Here is a 20136-nt window from a genome sequence, read left to right as displayed (position 1 = left end):
GTTTGCAGAAGGGCAGGATCACAGGAACTGCAGAAACAGAAGCGAAACCATAGCCTGTCTGAAGCAGCATCTGTACTTGCTGGACTTCAGTGTTGGCGGCCGAGCAGGAGGTAAAACCTTTTAAACAGCAGCTGCCACGTATGAAGGGGTGGCACCCGCACAGGTCCTCCTTGCTGTCGGAGGCCACGGAGACAGAGGGAGGGAGGTGCTGGCCAGCGGACATGGGAGGAGAGGGGTGGCGCAGACATCGGAGGAGACGTACGGGGGGGGGGGGGAGCGGGACTGCTGAACTGGGAGGTGAAGACGCGTCGCGGTTTCCCAGGCAACAGTAACATTTCCTGATGTCAGGCAAGCAGTCTTCTACTGCGGAAGAGTGACGTCAGGAGATGGTTACGAATGCAGTGAGAGACATTGGAACGTTGCAGGAGCAAATTATTATATTAGTTAACTGGTATTAGTTGGCATTAATTAGCATTTACATGCATAACTGCCCTTGGTCGGGATTCTGCACATTGCAAGCACAAAATCCATCATGTGCAACTGCAGGGGATGTGGACCCTGGGAGGAGCATTGGTGGGTTATGGGAATGCCTAGCACTTACGTGCAATCAGATAGAATATTAACATTTGTGCACCTACTGTAACTGATTACAGGTAGGTACAAGCATTTACACGAGGAAGTGAGCTAGCGTAACTGCTGGTGCCTAAAGTTAGGTGTGTAAATGCAGACTTACACTAGTATTCTATAACGGCAGTTGCACATGCAATTGCTGATTTAGGGGCCCTTTTACTAAGCCGTGGTAGGCTCTACGCAAGTGCAGCGTGCACCCAAATGAGACTACCACCAGGCCAGCGCGCCCTCCTGGCGGTAATTTCAGATTTGGCGCGTGCACGTAATGCGTGGATGAATTATTTATTTATTTCCTTCTAAGCGCACCGGTTCTGGCAGTAACTGGCACTTGGTGAGTGCCGACCAGTCACCGCACGTGTAGCGCGTGAGCCTTTACTGCTAGATCAATGGGTGGCATTAAGAGCTCAGGCTGGTTTTGGGCACATGCTGGTTTCATTTTTACTGCAGGCCCTTTTCCCGTCCCATGAAAAAAAGCCATTCTTTGTAGATGCGGTAAAAACTGGCCCAGCACGCGCCCACAGTACCGCAGGCCACTTTTTACCGCAGCTTAGTAAAAGGACCCCATAGATTTTGTGTTTAGTGTGCATCATCCCAGTATTTAACTTTATGTGAGATATAATTACCCTTTATGTGTTCCCTTATATTTAGATTCCAGCTGCTTCAGTCTCTAATACTATATTGTTATTTTGGTTTTTGTTTCTCTACACTTGTTTTCTTCATGTTTACTGCTCTTTCTTTTTTTGTTTGTTTTGCTGGATTTTTAATTTGCCATTCCAAAGGATACTTAAGTCAGTTTATACCATTGTTACAATCCAGGTACAATAACTTCCTGGTCCAATGAGCTTACAAGTGAGTATCTGAGGTAATGGGAGTATGGACAGTAATTCTATAACAGGGCACTTACTAAAGGTGCAAGCTATAAGCCATCTTTACAGAAACGTAGTTGCCAGAAATGACAGCCCTTCACCAATTGGGTTTTTAAAAAATGTTTCTATTACTGCTAATAGTTACCAGGCATAAACCAGCTTTGGATTGGTGATCTATCAGTTAGTGGCACCTGTTGTTCAGGAGGAGCTATTCTGCCTTTTGAGAAGGTTGTAGCCAACCCATTCTAAGCTGTGTCTTGTAATTCTGGTAATCTTAGAAGTTCCTGTTTCCTGGGTATTTCTGCCCCGCCTTTGGGGTTGTTTCCTTATGCTTCTACTTATTTTCTTGTCCAGCCATGCAACTTTTTGGCTCAGTCATTTAAATAATTTAAAAAAAAAAAAAAACTGACGTTAGGACTTAGCTAAATGTGAATGCTGACAGCAGTTTAAGCAGAGCTGCCAAGTTCTGGTTTTAAAATTACATTGCAAAGCAGTGTGAGATTTATAGTTTCTGAATCTATGTACTGAAATCAGTGCTGTAGATCCATAATGCACCAGAATGAGGTTGTCAGAAATCCAGAACTGTCCTACAGTCTTCATCCTGGAACAGGGTAACTTGAAAGCTCTGGGTTTGGGGTGCTTTCATCTGCTCCAAAGATTCCTAAATATGTAGCTTATATTTCTAAGTCACCTGCTTCTAAGACTCCGGCTCCTGGTATTCCATTCCAGGTTATACCTACTTTTGCTTCAGTGTTTTCTGTTTCTAAGATTCCACCTGCAGGTATTCCTGTTCAGAAGCTACAGAAACCTTTGCTTCAGTGCTATGGGGCTGGAAATGAAGAGGTATTGTTCCTATCCTGAAACTATATCCCCAGTAAGTGCTGGGGGGGGGGGGGGATGCTGATGGGGCTGTTTGGTGATGCTCTTAGGGAGGAGTGGGTTGTTGTTGGGGGTTTGGGTTGTGATGAGGGGAGTTTGAGTGGTGTGTCACAAGCTGTTTTTTGTTTGTTTCAGCCACCAGCTGCAGCCACCTCTTAATTAACAAAATTGTCTTCAAACAAAAATGTATACAAACAAAATGAATATGAAAATTAATAAAAACAGAAAGGAAATGAAACAAAATGATTTTTTTTTTGCCTGCACACTCCTAGTTTGCATTCACTGTGCTCAGTATTGTTATTTGGACATGGTAGACCATGAGGTTTTTCTTTACATTTACCCAATTCTATCCTATCTCCATCGTACCTACTTAGTTTGGTTTGATGGCTGCTTCAATTCACTTATCCCATTATAAGTTTACATGTGTGCCTGCCATGGAAAAAATGGAAAACGGACAGATAGCAATGTTTTTTTTATTATCATTTTCTTCTTATACAGTTACAGAAAGTCTTCAGTTCAATTGACACTATGCTTCATTACTCCATTCTCAGGATCTACGTCCATTTAATCATGCATGCATTACAAGGGGGGAGGCGAAGCTGAAAACTGTTTCGCCTAATGTTCATGGCATCTCATCCCCTGTTAAGAGAAAGAGAGTGCTTCAGTTTTTCAAAAAATGAGAGAGCCTGTCACAAGAGACTCACCATTCAGACAGAGAACACCCTACATCAGACTGGGTGGGGCATGCAGTCTCGAGGAGTCGTTAATGGCAGTGGCTGAAACAAGGTATATGGGGAAAGGACTTCACATTAGGCAAAAGCTGGGGGTCACCTAACTTATACAACTATTGGTTTTCTGAGAGAATTTGTTAAAAGCTGTATAAGTAATTGTGTGTTGAAGGAAGGGTGTTAAAGCTATACAAATATTTGGCTGTGGGGGTGCATGTAAGTTGTAACACTGTGTGCTCTAAGCAGTATGCAAAAGCTATGATATTAATTTACTGAAGGAAAGCGTGATAAATCTATTTCCTTGATTAAGTATTTGGTTTTTCCACTCACTTACCCCTCCCCCCACCTGATGTCAAATCTTCATATAACAGTTGCCACAATTAGGGAGCTAATTGGGGGTGGGGGTGGGGGAGGAGAGGAGTGACTTGCATAATAGGATCAATTTGTGCTTTACATCAGAGGAAATTTATCCTTATCCTAGCTTTGCATTAATTGTAAGCCAGTTGTGGGTCAGGGGCAAATGTAAAATAAACAAAATGCAGGTACATTCAAGGAACTTTAACTCGTTAAGAATTCAAACCAAAAAGATGCAGATAGCAGTTCTGCAGCAGGATGGCGATTATCCAATCTCTTGCACGGAATCTGCCTGTTGGGGAGAGGTGAGCCCTCTTTCTACCCCTTGGTTATCCAGCGGTCTGATTCCTTTGCTAGTTTCCTGCTTTTGCTGTACTTCAAAAAGTTATTAGTAGATTTCCCGCTATGACAAACTCCTTCACAAATTCTTGGCCTGCCTTACTAATGTTTTCAACTAACTTGCCAGATCATATGTTCTTTTCTATTTTCTTCATTTGGACCTGCTTTCAATTTTTTTTTAAATGTCATTTTTGTTTTTAATAACCTCATTCATTGCTCCATTTAACCAAACTGGCTGTCTATTTGAGCTTTCGAGATGATGGAGTAAACAAGATATTCAGCGGGATTAACCTGGCAGGAAGGCTCCAACCTGGTTAAATCCTGCTGACTGGCTCTGTGGCTGATATTTAGTGGCACCAGGATGTTCTGGAGGCAGAATTTGGGTAGAGCCAGGATTTACCAGTTAATAGTGATTTTCAGTCCATTAACCAAGTAAGTGCCTGGATAAATTAGGACAGCAAAACAGCTAAAGGCCTGGATATTTAGTGCCGGTGCATGGATTAGGCTTGGCTATAATCGCTGACCACTGGGAACTCAATACTCACCTTGAGTATTGTGTTCAATTCTGGTCGACATATCTCAAAAAATGATAAGGGGATGGAACTCCACCTACATGAGGAAACGCTAACGAGGTTAGGACTATTCAGCTTGGAAAAGAGATGGTTGAGGGAAGATATGACTGAGGTCTATAAAATCCTGAGTGGCGTAGAATGAGTAGAAGTGAATCCATTCAGAGAGGACACTCAATTAAATTACATGAAAATACTTTAAAAACAAATAGGAGGAAATATTTTCCCCCAAAAAGAATAGTTAAGTTCCGGAACTTGTAGCCAGAGGATTTGGTAACAGCAGTTAGTATCTCTGTGTTTAAAAAAGGTTTGGACAAGTTCCTGGAGGAAACGTCCATAGTCTGTTATTGTGATGGACATGAGGAAGCCATTGCTTGCCCTGGGATTGGTAGCGTGGAATGTGGCTACTAATTGGATTTCTGCCAGGTACTTGTGACCTGGATTGGCCACTGGTGGAAGCCCAGTATGGCTATTCTTATGTTCTTAATATTGGACCAGCTAGCTTTAAATAATCTTTATACCTCATGCAAACGTTTAATCCTTAAAACTGCTCATTTTGATTTCTTTTGAACTAATTTCCTCATGTTATCATAATTTTTTTTAAGTTAACTGCTACAGCAGTTGTTCTACCTAATATTCTTCCTTAGTTGATTATGTCAAATTTTATTGTGTTTTTATCACTACTGCAAAGTAGCCATCACCCCTTGAACCATTTCCTGTGATCCACTCAGACTCTGACCTATAGATGTTTCCCTTCTAGATTGTTCTGGGCTCCAGAGATGGGACTTGTTCTCTGAGAGCCAGGGATTTTTTTGCACTGGGTGCACAAGAACATAACAGAATAAGTAAATAATTATTTTCTTTGACCTTTACTGATGCAAAGGAACTGAATGAAATCACTGTGAAACAGGAAGATGTACCAGAGCAAACTGACAAGCTACCTAGCAGCAAATCACTAGGACTTAATAACAAATGCGTTGCCATACTGGGATAGGCCGAAGGTCCATTAAGCTCAGTAACCTGTTTCCAACAGTGGACAATCCAGATCACAAGTACCTTGCAAGATCCCAAAACAGTAAAACAGATTTTATACTGCTTATCCTAGAAATAAGTAGTGGATTTTTCCAAGTCCATCTTAATAATAGCTTGTGGACTTTTCTTTTAGGAAATTATCCAAGCCTTTTAAAAACCCTGCTAAGTTAACTGCTTTTACCACATTCTCTGGCTACATATTCCAGAGTTCAATTGCACATTGAGTGAAGAAATATTTTCTTTGGTTTGTTTTAAATTTACTACTTAGTAGCTTTATTGAGTGCCTCCTAGTCCTAATATTTTTGGAAAGAATAAACAAGCAATTCACCTCTACCCATTCCACTCCACTCAGTATTTTATAGACCTCTATCATATATTCCTTCTGCTGTCTCTTCTCCAAGCTGAAGAGCCCTAGCCACTTTAGCCTTTCCTCATAGGGAAATCAATCCCCTTTATCATTTTAGTCGCCCTTCTTTATACCTTTTCTAATCTGATATATCTTTTTTCATATGCTGTGACCAGAATTGATGGTATTTAATCTACAGTTCTCAAATAACTCAAACATGAAACTTCATATCTACTACTAGCAAGCAGTAACATCATTAAAATCTGTCATGGTACTTGAGGTAGCCAATGTAACACCAGCTTTTTAAAAATGGCTCAAAAGTTGATCCGGAAAACTACAGACCAGTGAATTTGATGTAAGCGTTGGGCAAAATGCTAAAAATGTTTTGTTAAGACAGAATTACTGAGCATTTAAGTAGACATGGCTCAGTGGGGAAGAGCCAACAAGGATTTAGCAAAGGGAAGTCATGCCTTACCAATCCGGCAGAATTGGTTGAGGCTGTAAACAAACATGGGATAAGGACTGATACAGTGTATGTGGATTTTCAGAAGGCTTTTGACAAAGTCACTCATGAGAGACTCTTTAAGAAAATAAAAATTAATAAGATAGAAGACCATTTCCTGTTATGGACTGAAAACATGGAGAGTAATTTTATAAAAAGTCATATATGTGCACATGTATGCACTATCATAAAGAGTGCACACTTTGTAAAGAGTTCAGACTGTGAACCCGATAATGTGCATATATGGTTTCTGGGTGGGAATTTCTAGCTCGGTTCCTAGACTGAATGATGTCCTTACACACTTGCAAATGTGTGCACTGTCGGGAAACAATGCACACTTTTTGGAAATAGTGTATACTCTTCAGAAACAGTGATTAAAACAAATCCATATTCCCATTCCCTAGTACATTTATACCAGCTTGAAAGCAAGTATAAAAGTATACAAGTATTTTATAAACTGTGTCTGTAGTGAGTACATCCATGCTCCACCCAAACTCCACTTCTGAACACCAATGTTGTATACAAGTATAGACAGGGTGATTTTATAAGATGCATTTTACATATGAATACTGGCATCTACACACAAAAAGTTACTCCCAGCGGAGAGAAGTGACTAGTGGAGTGCCTCAGGGAACTCAGACTGCTGCATTTTAACATAGGGGCCCTTTTACTAAGCTGCGTAAGCACCTACGTGCGCCCAATCCACACCAATTTGGAGTTACTGCCCGGCTACTGCGTGGCTCTTGCTGTAATGTTTGGCGCGCATCCGCTATGCTCATCCGACAAATAATTTTTATTTTCTGACGTGTGTCAGCTACACATGTCAAGTGGCATTTGATGCACATAGGTCATTACCGCCCAGTTAATGTGTGAGACCTTACCGCTAAGTCAATGGCTGGTTGTAAGGACTCAGACCCAAAATGGATGCACGCCAATTTTTATTTTGCCGCACGTACATTTTTGGCAAACATTTTTAAAAAGGCCTTTTTTACAGGCGTGCTGAAAAATGGATCTTCGCTTGCCGAAAACCCGCGCCTATATTACCGCAAGCCATTTTCAGCGCACCTTAGTAAAAGGACCCCATAGTTTATAAATGATCTGGAAATGAGAACGATGAGTGAGATGATCAAGGGTTTCTTTTACAAAGCCGCACTAACAATTCCCACGCGGGAAATGAGAGGAAGCCCATTGAAATTGAAGGAGCTCACTCTCATTTGCCACACAGGAATCACTAGCATGGCTTTGTAAAAGAAGTCCCAAATTTGCAGGTCACAAAACATGATTCAAAGTTATTAAAGCAGCAGAGGATTCTGACAAATGGCAGAAGAATCTGGGCTTCCAAATGGCAGGTGAAATTTAATGAATTCAAATGCAGAGTGATGCATACATGAAAAATAACTCTAATAGGCAGGATAATATTAGCACATTTCAAGTATTTCAAACGGAGCTTTACCTGTAGAAATGAGCTTTTCTTAAGCAGTGCGTACTATCATTTCATGCAACTTTTGTCCACTATGGGAGAGGCTTTCCTTGGAGTGGGGTTGAGGTAGGACTTGGAAAAAGTATTCACAGGTGTAAACATGTGCAAGTATTTTTTCAGGGATAATTATTTAAAGTGACAGCACACGTTTATTTTCATTTTGAAAATCCTGCACGGACTGTGAAGTGAGAAGTACTTTTGCCAGTGTGGGAGTTATAAAATTACCCCTATATGTACCCAGTGCTGGCTTTCATATTAGGAGTTGCCACTCAGTAAATGGATCCTGGGGTTACTGTTGAAAGTACATTGAAATCTTCAGCCAATGTGTAATATTGGTTAAAAAAGTCAATAGAACATTAGGAATTATTGAATAAAGAACAGAAAATAAACTGGAAAAAATATTGAGCCATTATTAATCCACATCTTGAGTACTCTGTGCTGGTCTAGTTGCCACATCTCAACATGGCTCAACATGCAGAATATGGCCCACGGAATTCTTTCCAGCCCTTCTGCATGTGTGTATGTGCACGTGTGTATCTTCTCTCTGCGTGTGTGAGTGTATATTTCTCTGTATTTTATGTTTATCTGCTTTGTGTATGCAAATAATTTCTATTTAAGGAAATAGTTATCAATGTGTGCTACTATTAAGATGTTTTGCTTTACCATTAACTTGTGCTGTTTTACAACAGGTCCCATTTTATGCATTGAGACTCAAGTTACTAATAAATAACACATCTTAGCAGTAGCCTATGTTGATAACTTGCCCCCTTAGTTTCTTCATGTGTATGTGTGTATTTGTGAGCTGATATGTTTCTGGATTTTTGTATGTATGCATGTCTGTCAGTGTATATTTGTTTGTATGTGTGTGTGTGAATGCTTGCATATATGATTTTGAGTGTAAATAGGTGTTAGTATTTACAACTGTGTTGGTTCTCTGTGTTTATGATCAGGAAAGGAAAGGAGAGGAGAGGAGAGGGGAAGACTGTTTGAAAGGTACAATTCCTTAATCACTTTATTACAATGAATCAATGTTTGTATGGTGCAGCTTTTGGAACTGTTTTTCCCATTGGTTAGGCGGCTTCATTTCTCTTCCATTTCCCACAACATTTAGAATAGGAGGAAATATTTTTTCACTCAAAGAATAGTTAAGCTCTAGAACTCAATGTCAGAGGATGTGGTAATGGCGGTTAGCGTATCTGGGTTTAAAAAAGGTTTGGACAAGTTCCTGGAGGCAAAAACACACAGTGAAAACTTTTTTAGGTATATTAAAAGCAAGAAGCTGGCAAAAGAATCAGATGGACCGCTGGATGACCAAGGGGTAAAAGGGGCACTCAGGGAAGACAAGGCCATAGCGGAGAGATTAAATGAATTCTTTGCTTCGGTCTTCACCAAGGAAGATGTGGGAGAGATACCGGTGCCAGAAATGGTAATGAAATTGAATGAAATTTCTGGACGATGTAATGACACAATTTGACAAATTGAAGAATAGCAAATCGCAAGGACCGGATGGCGTACATCCCAGAGTATTGATAGAATTGAAACATGAACTTGCAGAACTATTGTTAGTAATATGTAATTTATCTTTAAAATAAAGGGGAAAGGGAAATGGGACTTGATATACCGCCTTTCTGAGGTTTTTGCAACTGCATTCAAAGCGGTTTACATATATTCAGGTGCTTATTTTGTACCAGGAGCAATGGAGGGTTAAGTGACTTGCCCAGAGTCTCAAGGCGCTGCAGTGGGAATCGAACTTAGTTCAGCATGGTACCAGAAGATTGGAGGGTGGCCAATGTAACGCCGATCTTTAAAAGGGTTTCAGAGGTGATCCGGGAAATTATAGACTGGTGAGCCTGACGTTGCTGCCAGTCAAAATGGTAGGGACTATTATAAAGAACAAATTTACAGAGCATACTCAAAAGCATGGATTAATAAAACAAAGCCAACATGGATTTAGTGAAGGGAAATCTTGCCTCACCAATCTACTACATTTCTTTGAAAGGGTGAACGAACATGTGGATAAAGGTGAGCCGATCGATATTGTGTATATGGATTTTCAAAAGGCATTTGACAAAGTACCTCATGAAAGACTCCAGAGGAAACCGCAAAGTCATGGGATAGGAGGTAGTGTTCTATTGTGGAATAAAAACTGGTTAAACAATAGAAAATATGTTAAAAAGCAGCGGTCCCAACACAGACCCCTGCGGAACCTCACTATCTACCCTTCTCCAAGTAACCCTACTCTCTGTTACTTGGAGAAGGGTAGATAGTGAGGTTCCGCAGGGGTCTGTGTTTTGGTACCGCTGCTTTTTAACATATTTATAAATTATCTAGATATGGGAATAACTAGTGAGGTAATTATATTTGCCAACAACACAAAGTTATTTAAAGTTGCTACCAGGAAAAGGATCTAGGTGTCCTCATTGCCGATTCTTTGAAACCCTCTGCTCAGTGTGCTGCGGCAGCAAAGAAAGTAAAAAGAATGTTAGGTATTATTAAGAAAGGAATGGAAAATATAAACGAGGATGTTATAATGCCTTTGTATCGCTCCATGGTGCGACTGCACCTTGAATACTGTGTTCAATTCTGGTCACCGCATCTCAAAAAAGATATGGTGGAATTAGAAAAGGTACAATTTATCCTGTTAATAGGAATTTGGGGCACTGTGTCCTCCTCTCTCAACAACAATTGTGGGAGCAGAAATTTCCTTCTCTAACGAAACAGTGAGGGGCAGTTTGTCGGGAATCATTACCTCAGAGTAGATACAGAGAACTTTTAAATCCCTCGAACCTCATCATAATATTTAGCTCTGACTTTTATTCTCCTCTATAGCTTCAGTTTTCTCAAAGCACAGATCAATGGGTAACCGGGCCTCTTGCCTGAACATTAGATAATATGGTGAAAAGCCTGTTGCATCATCATACATATAATTATAACCATGCAGGAGCATAGCCAGGATGAGGGTGTGGGGGGAGTGGAGAGCGGACTGCCATTGGCTCTGGCGCATATTTTAAACACGACAGATTGTGGCAGTTTTGGAGGAGCGGCTGCTCCCCTGGTGACCCACTTACCTCTGTTAGCATGTACTAAATAATTTACATACTGACTCCAGTTCTTTTGAACTGGTCTCAAAGTACCTAGAGTATTCAGCAGCATTCTGTTAAGCCTCTCTGGCTGCGGATCTCTCTCTGGATAAGGTGTTGTGTAAGATTTTCTAATGTCAGCCACCTGTAACATTTCTTTAATAAGTCTGCTTTCAAAATCACTCCCCTGAGCTGAATATATGCAGGCTGGGGGTCCATAGTTCACAAAGAATTTCTCCCACAGGACCTTAGCAACACTTTCTTCTGATTCTGGGTAGAATATGCCTGTGTATATCTAGTGAAATGATCTGTTACACCTAAATTATTATGCTTATGCTAGGAATCCATTTCTAGTGTCAAATATATATATACATACTAAACCCATAGGACCTGGGCCAGTGGCAAAGTCTTCCTTTTTATTCATCTAGGACACTGTTTACAGTACCTTTCAACATCTCTGGCTTGTCTGGGCCAATAAAATTTGTCCCATACCAGTTGCAGGACTCTAATCTCCTGGTGTTCCATATAATCATGGAGCGACTATAACATTATTTCATGAAACTCCTGTGGTAAACACAATTGTTCAGAGTGACCTGAGTGGATATCCCTTCTCTCTCTCTGTATAACACCTGCTTTCTCACAAATAATCAATCCCACTCTAATCAGCAACTGAGTAACTGGGGCCCCGATGCTCAGGACCTAATGCCGGCATTATTTGCTTAGAATGTTTCGAGGGCTTTAGAGCAGGAAACAACATGTGCACCAAAGATGTCCAGAAATTTTATTTAAATGTAGTCAAACAGAGGTTAATGATGTAATTTGCTATTCCCTCCCAATGCTCAGAAAACAGTGCACAAGGGGCATACCAGATCTTGCGGTGAGAGGGGGCCAGAGCCTGAGGTGGAGTGGCACATTTTGGTCTGCCGCCACCCCCACCCCCATCCACCGCCCTGCCGCTCCCCACCCACTGCCGTAGCAAATACCTTGGCTGGCAGAGGTCCCCAATCCCTGCCAGCTGAAGCCTTGTCCAGCACCGGTCTCCGGTGCCACTGCGTTGCCTGCCCTGCTCTCTCTTCCCCTCACATCCTGCACGCTCCTTTTAGTGAAATTGAGCAAGCTTGGTTTCACTAAAAGGAGAGTGCCGGACGTGAGAGGAAGACAGAGCAGGGCAGACAATGAGGCGGCACTGGAGACCAGGGGCATAGCCAGACTTCAGCAGGAGGGGGATCCAGAACCTGAGGTGAGGGGGCACATTTTAGCCCCCCCCCACCGCCGCCAACCCCCTCCCCCGTCATTGCCGACCCCGCCGCCACCACCAACTTTGCCCCCCCCGCCGATGACCCTCTCAACCCCCCTCCCGCCTCCAACCCGCTGTCGCCTACCTTTGCTGGCAGGGGACCCCAACCCCCGCCAGCCGAGGTCCTCTTCTTCTCGCAAAAGGCTTCCTTCTGTTTCTGACATCCTGCACGTACAACGTGCAGGACGTCAGGAACAGAAGGAAGCCTTTTGCGAGAAGGACCTCGGTTGGCGGGGGTTGGGGTCCCCCGCCAGCAAAGGCAGGCGAAGGTGGGTTGGCGGTGGGAGGGGGAGTCGAGAGGGTCATTGGCAGGGGGGTCCAGGGCCAAATCTACGGGGGTCCAGGCCCCCCTGGCCCCACGTAGCTACGCCACTGGCACAAACAAACCCTGCTGTTAAAGCTGGGAACCTACTTCCAGCTTGGAGCTGGTATTGGGGGGTTTGAAGAGAGGATCTCTTATGATTTTCTGTTTAAAACCTGCTGTTTTTGGTTGGTAGTCCTTAAATTTATCCACAACTGCACATTTGATGGCTAAGAATTCCAGCTTGTGTGCAGGATAGTTCTTTTCAGTTTTACTCAAAATGGGGGGGGGGGGGGGGGGGAGGAGAGGATTCTATATATGATGCCTAAAAAATCCATGCGGAAAACATTTTTGACTAAACATATTCTATAAATGGCATCTAGATTTAGGCATGGAATATAGAATACTCTTAGTTGATATCCCAGCGCCTAAAACTACGCGCATCCATTTACACCAACAAAAACATGGTGTAAATTCTGGTGTGTAGATTTACGCGCACTGGGCCATATTCTATAACTATGCACGTAAATTTTGGAATGCCCATTTCCCGGTCCATAACCAATTCCCTTTTTGTTTACACGCATTAGAACTTAGGTGCACTGCGTTATAGAATACGCTTAGGGAATTGTGCACGTAAATTCAAATTATTACTAATTAATGCTCATTATTGCTTGCTAAGTGCTGTTAACAACACTGATTGGCTTGTTAAGCCAATTAAGTTACGTGCGTTGTTACAGGATATGGCTGGATTTCAGCGCTGATCTGTAGGCACACTATATAGAATCCGGGGGAATGTGACTAGCATAAGCCACAGGTTTCAGCCACTCTGGGTATGGCTGGTATAAAACTGCTCACAAACTAACCGGCAAGCATCTATACTCAATTAATAGTGCCTGCCTAAGTCAGTGACTGCCAGTAATGGAATACAGCTTAAGCACTGTAACAACAAAACACCTGGAGGGGAATGCCTGTTTTTATTTCCCACAGTTCTCTGGTATGTCTGCACTAGCCTACTAAACATGTGTGAATTTATACCTATTTGTACTGGTGTTTGGGACTGAAACAGTTCTAGATATTTAAAAAAAAGGTCCTTCTTTTTTGCCTTGGATGTTTCTTCCATTATCTACTACTACTACTACTACTACTTAACATTTCTAAAGCGCTACTAGGGTTACGCAGCACTGTACAATTTAATATAGAGGGACAGTCCCTGCTCAAATAGCTTACAATCTAATAGACAAGTGAACGGTCAGTCCGATAGGGGCAGTCAAATTGGGGCAATCTGGATTTACTGAACGGTAAGGGTTAGGTGCCGAACGCAGCATTGAAGAGGTGGGTTTTAAGCAAAGACTTGAAGATGGGCAGGGAGGGGGCTTGGCGTAAGGGCTCAGGAAGGTTGTTCCAAGCATAGGGTGAGGTGAGGCAGAATGAGCGGAGCCTGGAGTTGGCGGTGGTGGAGAAGGGTACAGAGAGGAGGGATTTGTCCTGTGAACGGAGGTTACGGGCGGGAATGTAAGGGAAGATGATGGTAGAAAGGTAGTGAGGGGCTGCAGACTGAGTGCATTTGTAGGTAAGAAGGAGAAGCTTGAATTGAATGCGGTATCTGATCGGAAGCCAGTGAAGTGACCTGAGGAGAGGGGTAATATGAGTATATCGGTTCTGGCAGAATATGAGACGTGCAGCAGAGTTCTGAACAGATTGAAGGGGGGATAGATGGCTAAGTGGGAGGCCAGTGAGGAGTAAGTTGCAGTAGTCAAGGCGAGAGGTAATGAGAGCGTGGACGAGAGTTTGGGTGGTGTGTTCAGAGAGGAAAGGGCGCATTTTGCTGATGTTAAAGAGGAAGAAGCGACAGGTCTTGGCTATCTGCTGGATATGCGCAGAGAAGGAGAGGGAGGAGTCAAAGTTTCTTCCATTATCGCTGAAAGACATCCTAATTTTGGGCCTAGCCTAGTCTTGCCCAAGACATGCCTCCAACCCCCACCCCCCTCTTGCTATTTGGATCAACTGCAGTGGAAAATGGCCAAATTCTGCCTTTTGAAAATAGCGATTTGGACTTTTTGGCAGATGGATTTTTTTGATCATTTTGAGATGTCCACCTGCTTCGAATATGAGCACCGATAGTGTGGCTATAAATGCTTTTATTACCCTTCTTATTGCATCCACCAATGTGATGGGAGAATATACTGCTGAGCCCCCTTGGGGTAAAAAATTTGCCATATCCTGCAGTTTTCCCCTCACTTTTCAACCAATTCAGCAATTTATTCTGCTGTTAGGAATATGGGGCAGTGTTCCCCCCTCCCCCCAACAACAATTATGGGGACAGAAATTCCCTTCTCTAAAGACACAGTAAGGGGCAATTTGCCAGGAATTATTTCCTCAGAGCAGATACAGAGAACTTTTAAATTCCCTCAAACCTCATAATTACATTTAACTCTGACTTTTATTCTCCCCTATACCTTCAATTCTTCTAAAGCCTGTTCAATATGAATTGATTTCATATATTCAGGCACACCTCTGTCTAATTAACTGAATACATTCCTTCCCCTTTACACCAGCTTCTTAATATTTCCAAATCATCAGAATCCATTTTTTAAACATATGTATCAATCCTATTCATAGTTCAAGAAGCCTCCACAAATTTATGTAACATCCTCTTCAAAGTGTTCCTTGGATTTAGGGGAGAAGCTCACCTAAAAGATACCCCCACCAGGGCCAGCACTGTCATTCTCTCCCTTTATATATCTGTGCTGTTCTGATGCTTCCACCCAAGGAGAAAGGGTATTAAAGGTGGAGTCCCCTCCCTTTCCCGCAGGAGCTATTCCAGAGCCTTAGCAAATTCAACTTTCTTAAATTTCTCACAGCTCTCTTTCATCATTAAGCTCTGTCCTGTTTGACAGCCTCTCACAACTCTCACAAAACATCTCACACCTCTATCATCTGTAATCTATTCACATTGATAGAGATCACAGAATTAACTCTCAAAATCCTTCACCCCTTTGTCATCTGTGATCTATTCCCACATTACACAACTTTCTCCCTGCTCTGCTCTGGTGTCACAAATATGACATCATCAAGAATTCACAGGAAATCACACAGATCAAAATATCAGTCTGCTTAAACTACACAAATTATATTCTACTAGTAAAAAAAGGCCCGTTTCTGGAGCCAATGAAACGGGCGCTAGCAAGGCTTTCCTCTGCCCCCCCCCCAACGCACCTTCGTTGTTAGTGACGCCATTGTGCCGCCGTGGTCACCGTTGATGTGTGACTCTGGCCTCCCCACCCAATGCACCTTCGTCGGCAGTGACGCCATTGAGCCGCCCTGGCCGCCGTCGATGTGAGTGAATTGCTCCACCCTCAACGTTATAACATTTGACGCAAGGGCGGGGCCCCCAGACTGTGTTTTTCATGGCTTCAGAGCTTCGAACTTACGAACCTTGGCTTCAGTGACGTCAAATAGAACATTGAGGGTGAGTTTTATATATATATAGATAAAGACATTCATAATAACTCCTCTACACCTGTCTTCCATTTTTCTCCCCAGCCTGGCTAACTGGAAAAGGCAGAGATTGAATTATATTTAGCAAATATGGCCTTCAGATCACACTAGATCATTTATCTTCTATACAAATATGATATTTCTTCTGATTTCTTTCCTTCCCCATATTTCACTTTAAAGAAATGGATTACTGTAATTTAGTATACTAGTAAAAAAGGCCCGTTTCTGACACAAATGAAATGGGTGCTAGCAAGGTTTTCCTCGGCTCCCCTGCAGCCACCCATGTCCAGCGACCCTCCTCTCCCCCTGCCCCCCCTCCTGCCACCCATATCCAGCGACCCTCCTCTCTCCCCTGCCACCCCCTCTAGCCACCCATGTTCAGCGACCCCCTGGCCCCCCCTGCAGCCACCCATGTCCAGCGACCCTCCTCTCTCCCCTGCCCCCCTCTAGCTACCCATGTCCAGCGACCTTCCTCTCTCCCCTGCCCCCCCTCCAGCCACCCATGTCCAGCGACCCTCCTCTGGACATGGATCAGCTGTGAGGCATGTTTTTTTCCCCCCGGGTTCTGAAGACATCATAATGGCTACGGTGATGTCAGCCTGATCTATGGAGCTTAGCAGACCAACTCGGAATGAGCCACGGTCCCAGGCAGCAAGTCAGAATGTTGGAGGTGAGAATTATTATATAGGATTTAGAGGTGGCTAAGAGTCTTTTAAAATGGTTGCAAACAATACAAAATATTGCTACTGTTTGGTCTTCTCAATTAAAGTTTCTTTGCATATAACTCCATTTTATGTAATGACCCATTGGCTCCCAGTGGAGGGCTGAATTATGTTTAAATTAGGTAGTCTAGTTTTCAAAATATTGTATGGAGCTATACCGGGTTATATGAATATATTAATATGCAGACTTGTATATGGGAGAATGCATCTTGTATGACATTCTACTACTACTACTACTTAACATTTCTAAAGCGCTACTAGGGTTACGCAGCACTGTACAATTTCACAAAGAGAGACAGTCCCTGCTCAAAGAGCTTACAATCTAATAGACAAGTGAACGGTCGGTCCGATAGGGGCAGTCAAATTGGAGCAGTCTGGATTCACTGAACGGTAAGGGTTAGGTGCTGGATGCAGCATTGAAGAGGTGGGCTTTAAGCAAAGACTTGAAGACGGGCAGGGAGGGGGCTTGGCGTAAGGGCTCAGGAAGGTTGTTCCAAGCATAGGGTGAGGCGAGGCAGAATGAGCGGAGCCTGGAGTTGGCGGTGGTGGAGAAGGGTACTGAGAGGAGGGATTTATCCTGTGAACGGAGGTTACGGGCGGGAACGTAAGGGGAGATGAGGGTAGAAAGATAGTGAGGGGCAGCAGACTGAGTGCATTTGTAGGTAAGAAGGAGAAGCTTGAATGAATCTTGTATGACATTCTAATATTTTAACATTTCCTAGTCCTAAAGGTGTCCGCTACTGGAAATTATTTCAGACAATTTTTTTGTATCAAGCAGTAACTTTTTGGTCACACCTTCCAAATGGGATTAAAACTTTGTCCAGTTTTGTTAGCTTTAAGAACATGCTTAAAACTTATCTTTTTAGGAAACATGTTTTGAATTCAGTGAATTAGTTATAATTCTGTTGATAATTCAACGTATGTTCCTAGATGTTTGGTCTAGTTCCTCTTTGAACTACCTTTGATAATAACAGACTATAAGCTCTGTAACTGTAATTGTAAATGTTAACGAGGCTTGTAGTTCAAAAAAACGTACTGGAAAGGCCCCACATTTCTTTAAAGTGAAATTTAGAGGCGTGGACTAACATGGCTACCACACCATTTTATCCCACTCCCCACAATTTACCTCAACATTAAAACTTCTTGGATCAGAGTGTTAATGGATAGGTACCACCACAGCAGCCTAACATGGTGAAAAATATAGTATACTAGTAAAAAAGGCCCGTTTCTGTCAGAAATGAAACGGGCGCTAGCAAGGTTTTCCTCTGACTGTATGTTTGAGAGAGAGTGTGAGAGATGGAGAGTGTGATAGACAGAGAGTGTGTCATAGAGAGTGTATGTAAGAGACAGAGAGTGAGTGAGTGCCCCCTCCCCCCTCCCTTTATGGTCTGAGGCCCCCTTCCACCCCATCTCCTCTCCCCTGCCCCCCTGCAGCCACCCATGTCCTGCGACCCTCCTCTTCCCCTGCCCCCCCCTGCAGCCACCCATGTCCACCGACCCTGCTCTCTCACCTGCCCCTCCTTCATCCACCCAGGTTGTGTAACCAATTCTTCGGGGCAGGCAGGATAGATCACTGGTCCTGCCTGCCCGCTGCTGGCGCTGGTGCTGATGCTCCCCTGCTGCCGGATCGCTGTTCAAAATGGCCGCCGAGACTTCTGCTGAAGTCTTGGAGGCCGCCCTTGTAAGTATCGGCGGCCATTTTGAACAGCGATCCGGCAGCGGGGGAGCATCAGCGCCAGCACCAGCGCCAGCATCGGGCAGGCAGGACTGGGGATCTTTCCTGCCTGCCCCGAAGAATTGTTTACACAACCTGGGTGGATGAAGGAGGGGCAGGTGAGAGAGCGGGGTCGTTGGACATGAGTGGCTGGAGGGAGGGCAGGGGGAGAGTAGTGTCGCTGTAAACAAACATGTGGACAAAGGGGAGCCAGTTGATATTGTGTATCTGGATTTTCAAAAGGCGTTTGACAAGGTACCTCATGAAAGGCTACAGAGGAAATTGGAGGGTAATGGGATAGGAGGAAATGTCCTATTGTGGATTAAAAACTGGTTCAAGGATAGGAAACAGAGAGTGGGGTTAAATGGGCAGTATTCACAATGGAGAAGGGTAGTTAGTGGGGTTCCTCAGGGGTCTGTGCTAGAACCGCTGCTTTTTAATATATTTATAAGTGATTTAGAGATGGGAGTAACTAGCGAGGTAATTAAATTTGCTGATGACACAAAGTTATTCAAAGTCGTTAGCTCGCAACAGGTTTGTGAAAAATTACAGAAGGACCTTACGAGACTGGGAGACTGGGCGACTAAATGGCAGATGACGTTTAATGTGAGCTAGTGCAAGGTGATGCATGTGGGGAAAAAAGAACCCGAATTATAGCTACTTCATGCAAGGTTCCACGTTAGGAGTTACGGACCAAGAAAGGGATCTGGGTGTTGTCATCGATAATGCACTGAAATCTTCTGCTCAGTGTGCTGCTGCGGCTAGGAAAGCTAATAGAATGTTGGGTATTATTAGGAAAGGTATGGAAAACAGGTATGAGAATGTTATAATGCCGTTGTATCGCTCCATGGTGCGACCGCACCTTGAGTACTGTGTTCAATTCTGGTCGCCGCATCTCAAGAAAGATATAGAATTGGAAAAGGTGCAGCGAAGGGCGACTAAAATGATAGAGGGGATGGGACGACCTACATATGAAGAAAGACTAAGGAGGTTAGGGCTTTTCAGCTTGGAGAAGAGATGGCTGAGGGGGGACATGATAGAGGTATATAAAATATTGAGTGGAGTGGAACAGGTGGATGTGAAGCTTCTGTTCACGCTTTCCAAAAATACTAGGACTCGAGGGCATGCGATGAAACTACAGTGTAGTAAATTTAAAACAAATTGGAGAAACATTTTCTTCACCCAACGCATAATTAAACTCTGGAATTCGTTGCCGGAGAACGTGGTGAAGGCGGTTGGTTTAGCAGAGTTTAAAAAGGGGTTAGACGGTTTCCTAAATTACAAGTCCATAAACCACTACTAAATGGACTTGGGAAAAATCCACAATTTCAGGAATAACATGTATAGAATGTTTGTACATTTGGGAAGCTTGCCAGGTGCCCTTGGCCTGGATTGGCCGCTGTCATGGACAGGATGCTGGGCTCGATGGACCTTTGGTCTTTTCCCAGTGTGGCATTACTTATGAAGGATTATTTTATGGTCCTCACTTGGATTCTCTTACATGTAAATGGAAAGGTAAATTTCTTATCAATCTTAACATTGATGATTGGTGTCATGGAATAACACTCATCAAATTTGACTAAGTTGTAGGATTTCTAATTTAATGATCAGCCTTCTTTGCCATACATACAGATCACTGGGGGATTTTTCCTAACTTTAATCTAATACCAAGTCCGCTGGAAAGCATGTGAACTCTGGGGTTCACATATTCATGTCTGGTGGACTTGTCCTCTTGTCTATAGTTTGGATGTACTTGTTTTATGAAATCTCTCAAGCTGTTGGTTTTAAGTCAGCTTTTC

At 43.2% G+C, this 20136-nt stretch overlaps 1 protein-coding gene across 3 annotated transcripts in view; it reads right to left on the bottom strand.

Moving 5' to 3' along the window:
* Positions 1 to 20136, bottom strand: part of IGLON5 (IgLON family member 5) — a 653847-nt gene that overhangs the window by 26701 nt on the left and 607010 nt on the right. Inside the window, exon 9 of one of the 3 annotated variants that reach the window (XM_030211302.1) lies at positions 2831 to 3014. The exons of the other annotated variants lie outside the window; for them this stretch is intronic. Coding sequence (XP_030067162.1) covers positions 2998 to 3014 — 17 coding nt within the window. The 3' untranslated portion in view covers positions 2831 to 2997. Of the gene's footprint in view, positions 1 to 2830; positions 3015 to 20136 lie in introns of those variants that run through there. 3 annotated transcript variants of the gene reach the window in all.

The sequence above is a fragment of the Microcaecilia unicolor genome, chromosome 8 (assembly GCF_901765095.1).
Source record: "Microcaecilia unicolor chromosome 8, aMicUni1.1, whole genome shotgun sequence".
Classification (NCBI taxonomy): domain Eukaryota; kingdom Metazoa; phylum Chordata; class Amphibia; order Gymnophiona; family Siphonopidae; genus Microcaecilia; species Microcaecilia unicolor.
This window is presented reverse-complemented; position numbering and strand designations above follow the sequence as displayed.